Here is a 16794-nt window from a genome sequence, read left to right on the forward strand (position 1 = left end):
GGAAAAGAGAGGATCAGTAAGAAGAGAAGGGTTGAAACGCCAACGAGAAGATTTAGGAGTAGGGAGGAAGAAGGTCAAAGACAGTAATAATAGGAGCATGGTCAGAGATAACAATAGGTTCAATAGAAGAGGAGATAAGGTGTTGAGATAGAGATGAAGATAGAAAAATGTAGTCCAAACGAGAGAAAGAAGCATGAGGAGGAGAGAAGAAGGAGAAATCCATAACATCTGGGCGAGTGAGTCTCCATGAATCCACAAGATGCGTCTGAGTGATAGTGTCAAGGAACTGTTTATGTGGTTTGTGAGGGGAAAAACGAACAGAAGATTTACGGTCTAAAAAGGGGTCAATGATCTGGTTACAATCTCCACCTAGTAGGAAAGAATCTTCTTTATATTGAATACATTTCGCTGTAATGGAGGGCCAAAAGGACGAGTCAAAACATGTGGGACCGTAAACATTGAACACAGTAATTGGGATAGCATTAATGAGTAGTTTAGCCAAAATCCAACGCCCCTCATCGTCTTTTTCTTCTAACAATACTTTACACTGGAGGCGTTTATGAATCAAAATAGCCACCCCGTTCTTTTTTTGAGAAGCAGAAGAAAATAAAACAGTTCCAACCCACAATCGTTTTAGTTTTAAGGATTCAATATCTGAGAGATGGGTTTCTTGAATAAGAGCAATATCTGGATTATAAGAAGATAAGTGTGAGAGTACTCTTTGCCTTTTGATAGGGTGATTAAATCCTTTCACATTCCATGAAACAACTTTGAAGGTGAAAGAGTAGTAAATTTATCAAAAGTGAAAAATGCAATAACATACTGTATATTTAGTAATTCAAACTGTAGGTAAATAAGAACCATGTAGATCATCAAAAAGGTAGAAGGAAGGATAGGTAGAAGATGAAAAAGAAAAAGAAAGGGAGAAAGGGAGAGGGATAGGAAAAGGGAGAGAAGAGCAGCAAAGGAAGGAGAAGGAAGAAAAGAGAGAAGGCATAGAAGACAGTACAAATCCAAAAGGATGACTGTATTAAACATACCTGGAGGGGGAAGTACACAAAGGGGAAGGTGGGGAGGTGGTGATGCGTTACAAGACGGACGAACCAGGGTCAGGAGCAGGACCACGCCAAAACCGGACAAAAAGGAATACAGGATGGGATAAAATCGTGAAGGAAGCGTCCGACATATATCCATCTGGGGAAAAAAGAGAAATTATTGACATACATACGGGACATTTGACATAAAGATAGAACTGGAATATGGAGAGGAACAATAAGTAAATGGAAGAGGTGCAAGAGAGAGACAATCAAAGAGGAGATAGGGAAAATGAGAATATTTAGGGATAAGAGAAGTGATGCGGAGAGGAACATGAAATCAGAGAAAGATTACTAGAGAACAAGATATGGAGACAACAAGAGCCAAAGTTCAGCCACTGGTCGAAGCAGAGGAGGAGGCATCCATTCCTTCTTCATTTTGTAATAGGAGAAAGTTCAGTAGTTCTCCAGGTTCCTGAAATGACCAAGTCTTGTTCCGATAGGTGACTCTGAAAGTACAAGGGTGAAAGAGGCCATATCTTGCTCCCATAGAACGTAGAGAAGGACGCATAGCCAGAAATTCTTTACGTCTGGAGGCAGTAACATTGGAGACATCTTGAGATAAGTAGACTAGTTGATCTTGCCAAGTCACTTGTTTTTTGTTCCTTGCTGCTGAAAGAATCAAAAGGAGGTCTGTGTACTTCAAAAAGAGGATGATTACTCCACGAGGTTTGGAAGAAGAGTCAGTTCTCGCGCCCAATCTATGGGCCCTCTGTATACTGATGGATGTAGAAGGAGGCAAGTCCAAGAGTCTCGGTAAGAAGGTGGTAAAGAAAGTCACTGGATTGTCCCCCTCAAGATTTTCCGGCAAATTGTAAATACGGAGGTTGTTTCTCCTATTGCGATTTTCCAAATCTTCTGTATGCTTTTGTAGGGAGAGGACAGTCTTCTCCAACGCCCCAATATGTTGCGTGTTGGATTGAAGTTCAGGAATATGGAGCTCAACAGTAGAAATTCGGGCATCCATGGATTCCCACTTATCTTTCAGAAGCTGCATATCTGTACTCGTCTTCTCAATAAAGGGACGCATTGCTCGTAGTTCCTCCAAAATCTGATCAATAGGCGAGGCAGGGGGGTTATCCTCTGGTGTAGGAGAATTTTGTTTGAGGCGCTTGCCTGGTGTAGCCGGTGAAGAGGGCTTACCAGCAGATGAGTGAGCCAAGGATGATTTTTGAGTCGACATTTTGATGGAGGAATTCGACTTAGGTGCACCAGATGGAGAACCCACCAGAGTTTTCACAGAGGGCGTGAAGACAAATTGAGGCTTACGTAGCCTTACCATAGAAATGATTCTTGTGCTAGCAGGTAAACTAGTCTATATCTGTGGAGAATTTCCTGTTTGAGACTAGATATCCAAAAACGTACATCAGACAGGCAAAGCTAAGTTTGATAATTCACTTGCACATGTAGTAAACGCTGGCAATGTTGAAGAGAGAGGGCGCTGAACATGGCAAATAGGGAAAGCGTATCATGAGGCGCCTGAGGCGTAATGAAATAAACAGAAAGTCAGTAAAAAACTATGAAGAACAGCACTGGTGCACTGTCAGTGAGTAGAGCTGAGGTGGCAAAGCGTCTGAAGAAAGCTCCGTTGGGTAGCAAATGCAATTTACACAGAGGAATTGCTGCTGATGATGAAGAGAGGAACACACATCTCAGAATGACATTTAGCATGCGCACTAGACTATAGTGGTCGCAAAATAGTCACTTGACTTTGAGGATGTAAGAGAAGTTAGAATCCTGGAGCATCAGAAGGTAGAAGCCAGTGCCAAACAATGAGTTACATATTCGCTTCCGTGAGGATAAGACATTCAGTAAAGGGTTGGGATGACAAGCTGAAAGATGGTCATCATTGGTAGCAAATTGACAATGCGTTGGCAGAAGATTATTTTGAAGCAATGAACTGCATTAGAGGAAGTTCACAGGTATTAGAGCTCTGCAGTATGAAGATTCATGAGAAATAACGCTGGTCTGGCGCTCTAACAGAATGCATAAGACAGATGAAAATTACAGCAAGAGCAGTCTGCCAATATTCAGGGATTACATTTACTGGGAACGGTGCAGCAGGAGGGCACAGTAATGTAGCCATAAACAATGGTGATATGACAGTCCTCCATATTCCATGAGATGAACTGCGCAGTTGGAAATGAGGCACAGTCAGAATGTTATTATTAAAGCAATAATCTGCATTAGAGGAAATTCATAGGCATTAGAGCTCTGCAGTATGAAGAATCATGAGAAAAAACGCTGGTCTGGAGCTCTCACAGAAGGCATAAGGCAGATGAAAAATTACAGCAACAGTAGTCTGCCAATATTCATGGGTTAATTGCCACTCGTTTACTAGGGATGATGCAGCAAGAATTCACATGCTGGTATTGTTAAACGAGGGAGCAAAGGTATTGCCATAAATAATGCTGTGACGACAGACCTCCAAATTCCCTGATATAAATTGCACCGATAAAAAAGAGGCACAGGAATATTCAGGTGTTAAAGCAAAAGCAGTCCACTGCTGAATTTTGCATTTCAAGGGAAGAAAAACATAGGCAAACCTCTTTCTGCGCAGTGAAGTGAAGCGCTCGTTCTGTGAGGGAAGATAACACCGTGAAATGGCGCCACAGGAAGCTCCAATGTCGAAGGGCTGGCAATAAATAACGCGCTGACAGAAAATCAATTAGGTGGGCGCGTTAGAGGCAGCTCACATTCCGGAGCTTTTCCGATGCATGCAGGCTCACGGAGACGACGTGGAAACACCAGAAACCATGAAGAAGAGGTCCGGTGAGGCGGAGGTTCAGCACAACGCGGCCATCTTGCGTGGCGTCGTAGCCACACCCCCACATGCAGCAACTCTTAAAGAAAAGAAAGTTTCTATTTATACAGACACTCTGTAAACTTATTGTTTGTTGCTGTCATTTACTTTTTCATGTAAATTTCCGCCCTTAAATGTCTTTGACGGTGGAGTTCTAAGAAAGTCAGCAGTTCTTATTGGTCATGTGTTTGGGTTGACAAAATATAGCTCAGTTTAAGAGGCAGCCGGTGCTGACCGATCAAAATAGATCTCAAATTAATAGCAACTCCTTGTCAGGGGTAGTAAGCGCTATATATATGTAACACTTTCTAACAATCTAAACTTGGCTAAAGTTAATAACTTTCATAATAAACACAGCAAAATGATGCTTCAAAGAAATTGTACCTAAAATGTCACAGTAGTTAAGGACTGCATCACCCAGTGTACTGTAATTATATAGCTCTTCAATTCATGGCGGCACAGCACCAAGGATAATGTGCTGCATGGCTAAATACTTACAAGGTTCATTCGACCGAAACCGTGGTGTTAGCCGTCCTTGACGAGCTTAAAGCCAAGGCCGACGTCAACTCTCCCCAAGCTTTGATCCTCCTCGACTTGTCCGCTGCGTTTGACACGGTCGACCATAACATTCTTTTGGACCGTGTCAGCGCAGCGGGCATACGAGGCTCTGTCCTCTCCTGGATCACTTCCTTTTTGACAGGTCGTTCTCAAGCCGTCCACCTTCCTGGCTTTTCTGCTTCCCCCCTCCCGGTGCCCTGTGGGGTTCCCCAAGGTTCCTCCCTTTCTCCCCTTCTCTTCAACCTCTACATTCACCCTCTTATCTCTTCCCTTCTTGAGCTGGGGGTCTCTGTGTATAACTACGCTGACGACCTCCAGCTCGTCTTCGATCTTTCCTCTTCTTCTCACTCTCTATCCTTTTTTCACTCTACCATGGTCTTTATTTCTGGGTGGATGAGCGCCAACCACCTCAGGCTCAATCCAGATAAGACTGGGCTTGTCCTGATTGGCGGCTCATCCAGCCCTTGGTCCCCTGCCTTCTGGCCTTCCATTCTTGGCCCTCCTCCCACCCCCGTCCCCTCCGTTAAAACTCTGGGCATAAAGGTCAGACAGGACCTGTCCATGCATGGCCAGGTCAGTGCCGTGGTGTCCTCCTGTTTTCTCTTCCTCCGGATGATCCGGAAAATCTCTCGTTTCTTTTCTTTTGACTCCCTTAAAATCATTATTTCTGCCCTTATTACCTCCCGCCTTGATTATGGCAATAGCTTGTTCGCTGGCATTCCTGCCTATGAATCCCGCCGCTTACAAGCTATCCAAAATCAGGCCGCCCGTCTCATCTTTCACTTGCCCAAAACCCATCACATCACTCCCGTCCTCAAATCCCTTCATTGGTTGCCCATTTTTCAGAGATCTTTGTTCAAATTGGGGTGCCTTGTTTATCGGGCCCTTGATCACTCTGCACCGGCTTTCATCAATTCTCTGATTTCCCTTCACACCCCTGCCCGCACTCTCCGTTCATCATCTTCTGCCCTCCTCACTGTTCCCCGTTTTCACAAATCTCGCACTGGTGGAACCCGTTTCTCTGTTCTTGCCCCCCGGTTCTGGAACTCTCTTCCTCTTTCTATGCGCTCGATCCCTATCTTTTCACACTTCCGTAAAGCGCTAAAAACTTTTCTGTTTGCCCTGGCCTACCCCCGCTAATCCTCCTGGCCCTGTCTGTCCGGTTCTTTAGAGCTCCCAGCGCCAGGAAGCCGTTTTGGCCATCGCGCGCTTTACAAATATTTTCATTCATTCATTCATTCATTCAAAGGCGAGACCTTTTGGCTATGCCAATGCTTGTTTGAATCAGTAGGTCTCTTCCTTGATTGACCATTCTTCTTTTGGTGTTGTTTCAACTCATCTGTGAGAGTAGAGCAGATAAAAGCAGGTGGCATAGTTCTATATACTCATCACTTCCCATTTTATTTGTTGTCCTTACCATTGCTATCTGTTTCTGTGGTCTGGTTTGACAGTGATGTGAGTATCACTAGAGAGGGGCTTTGGCTCAGCCTGCATGTTGAGAGCCTGTAATACGTTTTGATTGGGTAGAAGTTGTGTGCGTCCACAAAAAAAAATGCCTGCTCTCCTCACGGATGAAATCTATTTTGTTTATATTATTCACTTACCCAAGTTTGAAATGTCAGGGATACATAAATGACATTGTAATGCTGTTAAAGTGTCTTAGATAACTAGATAATTTAAAGTGTCTTTCTCTGGTAGCCGCACAGATGGGAGGAGGGTAGTCCTTAACCTACATGGATGTATAGATCTGGTTTGACAGTGCAACTGTCACCGAACCTTTTAACCTAAACCAATATTATTGTACAGTTCTTTGCTTCCACACAAATACATATCAGATCCCATGCTATTTACTGGTAATGCTTCACATTCCCATACAACATTCTCCTGAAACCAGACCGTTTGGCATTGGCAATGCTTGTTAATGAGCATGTATTGCCCTGATGTCGATGAGTAAAACATGGTAGAGAAACACTTTAAAGGGAGGAATAGGGAGTCCAGAGTGGGGACAGGGCAGCTCAGAAACAAGAAAACATATCAACTACTAGTAATATTAGTAGGAGAGCAGCGGAAGAGAGAGACCCATGTGTCTTAGACGCACAATTTAGTTTGGATGTTTTGTATGCTTGCCTCCTCTCTAACACCTACTCTGTTTCGCAGTTGAGCATTACATTGGAGGGGGCACTAGTCCATCAGTACCAGTTTTTGTACTGACATTTACACCCTGTTGTAGAACCATTTGCTGTGTGTGAGTCTGTGTTCAGTCGGCAGTATGGAGAAAACTTGCTAGGTAAGCACACATTGGCTTAGAAGACATATCTCCTCTTTACTTAGTGATCTTTGCTTTGAATAGCCAAGTTTAAATGTGTATGGGGCATATGTAATTAACTGGACGGTGCAGTTTATGATGTACCCTTACATTTGTGTTTTCCAGGTACTTGCCAGACCTGGTCTGGTCCGATGGTGACTGGGAGGCTCCAGACACTTACTGGAACTCAACATATTTCTTATCCTGGCTTTACAACGATAGCCCAGTGAAGGTACAGAATGCATTTGCTTGATTTACAACCCTTACGGTTGGGCATATTCTGAAATATTAAATATTTCCTCAAATGCAATCTCCAGTTTTATTTCAGCTTCAGAAAATAATCTGAGAATATACATTTGAAACCATGTGGGTTGTGAATCTCTCTCTCTCTCTCCCTCTCCCTCTCCCTCTCCCTCTTCCTCCCTCCCCCCCATCCTTTTTAAAGCAGGCTCGTATGATAAACAAGCATTTACAATGCAACGGTCTCACCTTTGAAAAAGTTAGAGCTTTAGGCATTGTAAATGACAACATTTTTATGTATGTGTTTGTTTTGAAAACAGATAAAAAAAATGGAATTGTCATTTACAATGCCAATAGCTTAATCTCTCGCAAATGCGAGACCTATTGCATTTGCACCCACGCACACAGAGAGCCCCCCACACACACACACACATATATCACATAAATACCTCTTAAAAAAGATGCGTCGTGATAACTGCCACGTTGAACCTTAAAGTAAATTTAATGATGAGCCATTCGAACTGTATTGATACAATAACCACATGACTTAATTTGCGCCAATACCCCTGTCGCTCACCTCCTTAACATTGGCAGAATGTTGCAATTATCCCGAACACCATACCACTGTTAATTCTGAAATACTGAAATCAAAACATGCAGATAGTCCGTTTCAAGTCACTTGTATATACTTCCTACCTTAATGTGGATGACTAATACCAACGCTCACCTTAATCGTCTGAAGCAGCATGTATAAATACGGACCAGGAAGGTATGTAGTTGCGACTCTCCTTATCAAAAGATAAAATCTCTTAGTGAGTCGACTCCTTACATGTTAAAATTTCTCACTTTGTTTCTGAGCATAAATCCCGCAAATCGATTCATAGACAAAGTAAAAGCTGTGCCGTAGTGAATCCAAAGTCAAAGAATGATGCAGTGAAGTATCGCAGTCGCGTCCGACAATTGAATACTTAAAGAATAAAGGGAAGAGATGGAAATGGAACTGTGCCTAGCGGGAAATATCGACGTCATCATGTAATAAAGCGTTCTGCCTAAATACAAATAAAAGAAAAGTCCCTACAAACTATGAGCCACGAAATAAGATGTTATGATGGGAATGGATGAATAATAAGTGATAATGCGCCACACCAAGCAATTAGGTTATGATGGAAATATGAACATGCCCAAAATTCTGAAAGCCCAATGATTTAATGCCACAAACATACGTCCGTGAACAATTAGCCTGATCATTTTATAGGACGGAGTGTAAAGACTAAAACGGAATTCTCATGAGCCAAGAACATAAGTTTATGTGACGATCGGCAAAAACCGCCCTCTAACTGCACAATCAAATCCACGCGGTCCGCTGGCAAGATGCATGACAAACACTACATTTCATAGACGCCATGCTTCTGCAAGCAGACACTAAAATGACCCCCAACTCCCCAACCCTCTCATTAATACAAACACTGGCAGAGAGCAGCCGGTTTACCGTACTGTAAGCTGAGGCGTGGGAGCAGCTCCTGGGCCGCCAGCCCCGCCAGGCATAGCGTGTGTAGAGCCAGCCCCGTGTTGCCCCCCCATGCCCCCGGCGCCGGCTGTGCTGTGTGAGTCCTCCCGCCTTCCCTCGGACGGTCCTGGTTGGTAAAATCCAAGTCACAGGGGCAGTCCGAGCCTGGAGAAGCGAGCTCCGTGTGCCGCCGCCTCTGCCTCTTCCGCACTCTCAGTCTCCGTCAGACCAGCCCACACATGCACGGCTCCAGCGACCTGCAGAGGCAAACACGGCAGGCTTTAAATAACAAGCGCTCGGGATGACATCAACTTTCCGCTTTTAGAGCCGTCCTTTTCAGACTGGCTTGGCCTGACTTACTGGTGTCGTAAAAGCTTTCGTATCTTCTTTATGGGGCAAAACAGATGGCCCCATCAAGAATATAAGAAAGCTTTTACGCCAGCAGGAAGTCAAGGATCCCAGTCTGAAAATACTGGGCTAAAAGAGAAAGAAAAATGTCACTGGGACCTCTTCTCCAATGGCTGGCCACCGTTTAGGATGCCAGCCAATGGAGAAGAGGGGCGGGGCTTAACCCTCGCTAGTGAAAGTAGCTCTAACATATAAAATCTCGCGAGCTCGACTGCACATGTTCGCAGTACTCCACGCGAGACCGAAAAAGCATGTAGCAGCTCTGCAAAGCAGGACTTGTACTGCCCCACTAAAAGCGCAGATGCCCCATCCCACTAAAGTGCTAATGCTGTCCAATTGCAGATATACACGCAAAGTATCATATGTTCTCCTTGTAGCCTCTCAGGTAATCGTTATTTCCATATATTGGCTATTGTTTTGCAGCCTTTGTGCCATTATAGGTCAGTGGAGCGAGCCTTGAGTCAATACATGCTTTCTAATCTTAATAGTGAGCACTAGTGAAAGGAGGCACAGCTATCGTGAATCTTGGGAAGTGCATTATTATATTTATGGATTCGATTTACTTTGGACAAACTAAGCAAAAATACTCTGGTATAAAATTACTCAAAATCGCACCTAGTTAGTCACTGAATATTGGTCTATCTTTTTAAAACAGTATTTTGTGAAAACCTCTCAGCGTAGTAGTTATACCATGTAGCTGTTCCCCATAGCATGGCCCCTCTCTCGTATTTTATATCCATCATATGCCGCATTGGCACTCATATTGTCTTTCTTCCTCCTGATCAGTAGCATTTCCTCAATGGGGAGATGGAGGAGATGTTGCAATGGTCTACAGTACTGTAACCCCCTACCAGTCTGTTTTCCTGTTGTGATCCCTGTGCTTTAAATGGTACCCATGCTCTTAAGGCCCTGCCAGGGCAGCCTAGCAGTGCGGGCCAGTCTACTAGGTATGAAGCTCCACAAGCAGCAGTCTGCTTTAACACTTATCCTCTGGTCAATCATAAAGTCATAGTACTGATTGACTGACATTTCTAATCTACTATCACTTTATGCAAATGCTGGAATGTATTGTCTATGGCTAACAAAATAGTGTTCTGATGGGAACTCTAGTGAACCTTGAGCAGCAATAAGAAAACATGCTGGCTATGCTTGTTCTCCTCTCCTCTTTAATGCGTTTGCCCCTTAACACAACTGTAGCCCTCTTACTGTCTTTCTTGGCCTTCGACAAAACAAATTCGCTATTATCGTTGTTATGCTCCTATCAAAAGTTATTCTCTGCTCCTTGTGCCTCTACAACTCCTTCCCTGCCATTCTTCCAACCCCCTCTTAATAATGAGCCAGCGCTGCTGGGTATTCACGGTCGCGTTCTATTGGCCAATTATTCAGGGTAGCAGCAGTCCTGATTTTGTCAGACTGTCCAACTGTATTTGAATTGATTTGACTTTACGTTATGCTATAATTAGCCTCATTAGTACTCCTGTGCAGGAGGTGTTTATTCCCAACTCAGAAGGTGTGGAATTGAGAGGGATTACCGTTTGAACACACGGGAATCTCCTGAGTAATGAGCAGTTGCCAGGAATTTATAAATCTGGTTCTGATTCCCTTGGCAATTACTCATTCTGCTTTTAGTAGCCAAAATATGTGCGGGAAAACTGGTTGCGTCCGCAGGAACGGACCTCCTAATTCCCAATGGGGCCGATAACCTCGTAGTCGTTACCTGCTCTATCCGGATTTACTAGCCTCTCATGAAGAGGATTTTTGTGTGGTGCGTCTTGTTTTCTTTGAGTATCCTACCACCAATAATTTCAATACTTAATGAGGTCTGACAGAACGTGTTGATCAAATTTTATAGAGTAAAAGTATGCACTTTATTAAAGCATACAGAGAGATACGAGCCAAGAATGCGTTAGAATAATAAAACTAAACGAACAACAAGGAATACTCATGGTCATAAAGACTTTTTTGTTGTGCAACCGTTTTATTTATTGGGCTAAATAAATTTTATAAGCAGAAAATGACAAAAAATATATTGTACAAGAAACTGAACTCTAGCACCACCCGCAAATGTTGGTGGCTGTTAAGAAAATCAAAGAAAAACTGAATGATTTTCTTTAATTGATGCAATCTCTGGCATAATGTACTGCCCGCTGTGTCTCTCACCAGCTTCTTTCAACAGACTGGTGTAGAAAGCATTTCTATAATCGATCTAAGGCATGTCGATGGTGAGCGCAGGAGTAATTTTGTGTAAGAATTTGAATAGTGGGAGTACTCCCGAAGTTAACAGATCTTGTAGAGTTCATTCTTTTGGGCTGCATTTTCTTTAGAATAAAAGAGAGCTTCGTAACTAGCATGCTCAGGTGCATAACTTCTGTACTGGCATGGAGACAACGAGTTTGACTAAGAGAAAAGAAGTGTTGATTGGTGGATGGTGCATATGAGCTGGAGGAACGTACTCCTCTGGTTATTCCGTCTCTTCACAGAGCCTGTTATAAATCTCTAAAGGCTATTTTTTTATACCTCTGCAGAACCATCAGTGAGTTTAGTAGGAGATGCAAACTTTTCCTTCAAACACAGATTAGGTGTGAATCAATGCCAGGGTTAACGACTGGATCTTTAATGTCTCGGGCTCAAAGAGTTGAAAACCTAGCCAAAGTAAAATCGCTATTGAAAAGCTGCTAATAGTCATCAAACGCGTTCCCAATGGGCCAGTCATTTATAATCTTACCTGCTAGTCCATATTTGGAAGCACCATTCTTTCTGTGTCAGTCTTGCTGCTAACGATAGCTCCTTTCTGCTTCCTTGGCTATTTTGATGAGGAAGAGTTGGACCTCTATAGTGACAGCATTAACTCCTAGTCCTCCGTTTTTTCACCCAATGTGCCTCTCTAGAGCGAAATCCGCTATATGCAAATAAACCTTTGTGTTGCTAAAATAGGAACAGTCCAGTCTGAAATGCAAGACCAGTTCCCCTTCAAATGGGAACATAAGCAACCCTAGACTGATTTCAGCTTGCTTCCGTCGCATCAGTGAGGCTGAAAAGGAAGGAAAAAGGAGGAAGAGAAGATGCCACAGATCCAGGCGTTCTTCGTCCCGTCCATCTTCCAGATGCTCTCGTCATGGAAGTCCTATAGCTCGATCAAGATCCAGATTACAGATCACATACAAGATCTAGGCATTGTTCTAGGTATACTTCCTCCAGTTTTACAGGAAGATACTCGCCTACATTGTCAGTTTATCCAGCACCTCGTATTTCTCAGGTGGATGACATCACCACCTTCCAGGAGGTCCTGGTAAGAGGAGCTGGAAAGCTCAATATACAGATGTCGGTTCCTACACTTTCTACGTCTATATTAAATATGAGATGCTTCACCACCGATTAACGCCAAGAACACTCCTTCCTTTAGTGCCAGGCCTCTTAGGGCCAACAATGTGTTTGTGTTTAACTCTGGAATCGGCCAAATCTGCTCTGTCGAGGCCACAAAAAAATTATATACCTCCTGAGCAGAATACTCTCTTCCTCCGCTCAGACCCAACTCTCGACTCAGTGGTCATATTAGCAGGCAAACTACACCATGCAACTATTCCTGCCTCCTCTGTATCACTTGATAAAGAGAGGAAGAAGCTGGACTCCATAGGCCGCAAATTCTGTAGCACAGCTGTAACCACCTGGAACGCGGCCAGTGCAGCTGACCTCCTAGGCAGATATGATAGTGCACTCTGGGACTCTATCCAAAAGTTTGTTGATGATCTTCCCAGGGGCCGACCGCAAGACATCCTAGAAACAGTCAACTAGGCCCTCATGGTTTCCAATCAGGTCATCCTTGCCGCAGCTGTTTCTCCTTGTTGGCGACACACGAATATTGTCACGACGTAGCCTTATGTAGGCATTCTTGGCTCCGGCTTAAAACTCTTAAACAGATGTGTCAACCGAGAATCCTCCATCTTCCATTCTCAGGTTTTACCCTCTTCGACAGGCACACTGATGATGAGATGGCTAGCATGAAATAAGAAATGGACACTCTTAAAACAGTCATCCTAGAAAGGCCCTGAGGAACGAAGACATCCTTTCTAGCCCTAACTGCGCCTGCTTTACCCGCCGAGGGTTTAAACCACTCACTGGTATCCAGGTCATTAGCAACCACACCAGTAACAACCTTCTCAACAGCAGCAGCAAAGGCAGCCTAGAGGAAGACCTACCCAACATCCTGCCCAAGAGGGTAAACCGACAACAGGCTCCAAGCCATGAATCTTTCCTCCCCCCTTCCTCCCCCCTCTTCCGTTACCCACTTTGGTGGGGAACTTTCATGTACCCGTCGACAAGAAACATCACAAATTCTTGATGTTCGTCATGGGGCAGGATCATTATCCATATCAAGTTCTTCCACTTGGCCTTAAGTCAGCACCCAGAACTTTCTTGACGTGCATGGTAGTAGTAACTGCCCACCTCAGGAAACCTCGAAGCCTTGTCTACCCCTACAGAGACATTTGGTTAATCAAGGCATTCTCTCCACAGGAAGCCTAGGTGCATTACAATTGGACAACTACAGCAAGTCAACATAGACTCTACAGTATTTAGGGGCTTCCATCAACACCATGGAGACAAGAGTTTATTCTTGAGAGGAGAAACTTATCAATCCGTATGAAGTGTCACTCTATCATGAAAGTCTCATCTCCCAGGTGAAGCCAGTGTTATCTCCTCTGCTCCATGGCCTCGTGTATATTCCTGACTCCGAATGCACACCTCCACTTGCGTCCTCTTCAGGAGTGTCTTGAGAATCAGTGGGACCAATTGACCGGCAACTGGAAGATCATTCTCTCTCCTTATGCAAAGCAGTTTGTAAAATGGTGGTGCTCTCCAACCAACCTACTTCAAAGGATACCTTTTCCCCAACAGGTTCCTTCTCAGAACATAGTGAAAGATGCATCACCACTTGGGTGGGGGGCCCACATGGATCATCTTCAAATTCAGGGCACATGGTCTCCGAGAGATGACCTATCATATCAATCTCCTTGAGCTCCGGGCAGTCAACCTAGCGCAAACATCTTTTCGCCTGTCATTCAAGACCCAGTCAATACAACCACCATGTGCTACCTCAACAAGCAGAGAGGAACGAGGTCCAGACCCTTATCCCATAAAGCCCAGAACATTTGGAAATAGCTCCAGGCCTGGAACCTGTGGATCACGGCAACTCAACTCGCAGATGTACAAAATGTTCAGGCTGATGGCGTTAACAAAGTTCTGCAAGAAAACCATGAATAGATCCTTCACAACAATGTCAAGCTGTGTGGCACTCCGCACATCGACTTGTTTGCCAAAGCAGAAAACAACAATGTCATGGTTTTGCCTTGAGATACTTCCAACCGGGGACTCTAGGGAATGCCCTATAGATCAACTGGTTCGGCAAATTTCTGTATGCCATTCTGCCAATCCCACTAATCCGTCAGTCCTCACTAAGTTGCCCTGCTCGAGAGCCAGAATCACATCACTGGTGCATCATGGACCTTCTTCACTGGTCAGAGCATCCACATCTCAAGCTGCCAGGCAGACCAGACCTGCTGACAAAGTTTGGAGGCCAGATGGTTCACCCCAATCACTCCTCCTTGAATCACTCCTCCATCATGTCTCCTGAGATAGTGCAGTATGGACACTTGAACCTGCCACAAGACTGCATTGCCATCCTCAAGGAAGCTAAACGAACTGCTGTCAGCCAGTTTAGCATATGCCTTCAAGTGTAAAAGTTTGCATTTGGTGCGCTACCAAGAACTTAGACCCTACAACTTGCCAGGAAAATGCCATTCTTACCTACCTTCTCCATTCGACAAAATCTGGCTTGCAATTCTCTTCCATAAAAGTTCACTTGACAGCCCTTACTGCCTACAGAAAATGTCCTTCACAAACTTCTTGTTTTCAAAATCCCAGTGATCAAGGATTTTTTAGAAGGGTTAAAGAAGGTTTTCCATCCCATTAGGCATCCTTTCCCTCTCTAGGAGCATTAACATAGTCCTTTTACGACTCATGCAAGATCCTTTCCAACCCATTCATAAGCCATCCCTGCAGCATCTCTCATAAAAAAACCGCTTTCCTCAAAGCAAGTGCATCAGTTTGTAGGGTTAGCGAAATCCAGGTATTATCTTCTCAGAAACGTTACAAAGTCTTACACTCCAACAAGGTAATTAAAAGGACTCACCCGAAATTCCTCCCCAAGGTTATTTTGGATTTTCATGTCAATCAGGCAATTTCATTACTGACCTTCTTCCAGCATCCTTCAACCCTAACTGAAAGAACACTTAATTGCCTGGATGTGATGGGGTATCCAAGTTTTCTCAAAATAAGATCTGTAACACACGTAGATTGGACCAATTGTTTGTCAATTATGGCCCAGTTCATGCAGGTTCTGCCACTTCCAAACAATCCATCTCCTGATGGATAGTGTCTTTCATACTGTTATGCTACCAAAAAGCCAACAAGACTTTGTCAGCTAGACGTAAGGCCTATTCTACTAAGGACAAAGCAGCTACTGCCACTTTGATGAGAAATGTCCCTATAGCGGAGATTTATAAAGCTGCTACATGGAGATCTGTTCACTCATTCACCAAGCACTATTGTTCGGATGCTCGAGCAGATTCTCTGGTAGGATGAGCACCTCTCAGAAATGTATTTGCTTAATTCAGTCCTATAGTCACTCCTCTGTTTATTCCACTGCTCTTGGTGGGAAGGGCTTGCTATTCTATTCAAATGCGTTTAACTGTCAATGGAGATCCCCTAAGAGAGAAGGTATGGTTTCTTACCTGTAATCCCAGTTCTCTCTCTCTCCGGGGAAGTCACAACAACAGAGGAAATTATTGGACTTTGCATCTCTTAAAAATGCACTGATGCACCTGCTAGGCAAGATGGGATACTCGTGGTAACTGGGAGTTTATAGGCAGGGAAGCTGTTTAAAACTCACATAATAGCAGCCTATAGGGCCACACTGTCCTGCTATCCGTCATCTTCTACTTTTACAAAAAGGGTTTGTGAAAGCGATTTAAGCAGTTTTATAAAATATTTACCTTAATTTATACATATATATGGGTAGATTGACCCTTTTGTAAGTACAATCTGAAGAATCTCACTACTGTAGCCTGTGTTTATAGGCTGCATAATACGTTCTTTCTTAAGTGTTTCTACAGGCCTTCCTGAAGAAAAGAGAACGGCTACACTTAAAAAAAAATTCTATGGAAATGTGCTCCAGGATTCCCGCACGTGGGCGGAACTACTCAAATTCCTATAACTTCAATGGAGATTCCCCTAAGAGAAAACTGGGATTACAGGTAAGAAACCATACCTTCTCCATCCTCCCTCCACTCCCATCATTCAGGGTCGCACAACACTCTGGATAGCTCCAGGTCCCTTAGTTGTTCTCCTCATTAGGAACCGATTTCTCAGCTGGTTCCGATATGTCCTGACCTGCACAATAGATTGGCAATGCCACAACAGGTTACAAACTCATGCTGGCCATAGAGCCCTTTTGAGCCCTAAGTATCCAAGGTGGCCACCCTTTTGGGTTACCGTCCGTGAATCCGACGCCATCACTTAAAGTCACTTCAAAGCCAGTACCTTTTCCGAGCCTCCTACCATGTCAAATGGCGCAACCCCAAGGTTCAACGCTGGGACAGACATCACGGGCGCCCGAGGTGGAGTAATCATTTTGTTGGACTCAGATTCTCCATTTCAAATGACACCCACACCACAACACCTTCTGGAGGACCGCTATTCTAAGGAAAAGTTCTAGCTCTCTTGGCTAAGGGAGCAATAGAGAGGGAGCCGGCATCCACGATCAGAACTGGTTGTTTCTCCTATTATTTCCTTGTGCCGAAGGACAGAGGGCTTTGTCTCATCC

General features: G+C 44.1%; 1 protein-coding gene across 1 annotated transcript in view; it reads left to right on the forward strand.

Moving 5' to 3' along the window:
• Nucleotides 1-16794, forward strand: part of FUCA1 (alpha-L-fucosidase 1) — a 113218-nt gene that overhangs the window by 41427 nt on the left and 54997 nt on the right. Inside the window, exon 4 of the mRNA XM_078680819.1 lies at nt 6887-6992. Within this exon, the coding sequence (XP_078536945.1) occupies nt 6887-6992 (106 nt within the window). The remainder of the gene's footprint in view (nt 1-6886; nt 6993-16794) is intronic.

Source organism: Lissotriton helveticus, chromosome 3_1 (genome assembly GCF_964261635.1).
Source record: "Lissotriton helveticus chromosome 3_1, aLisHel1.1, whole genome shotgun sequence".
NCBI lineage: Eukaryota > Metazoa > Chordata > Amphibia > Caudata > Salamandridae > Lissotriton > Lissotriton helveticus.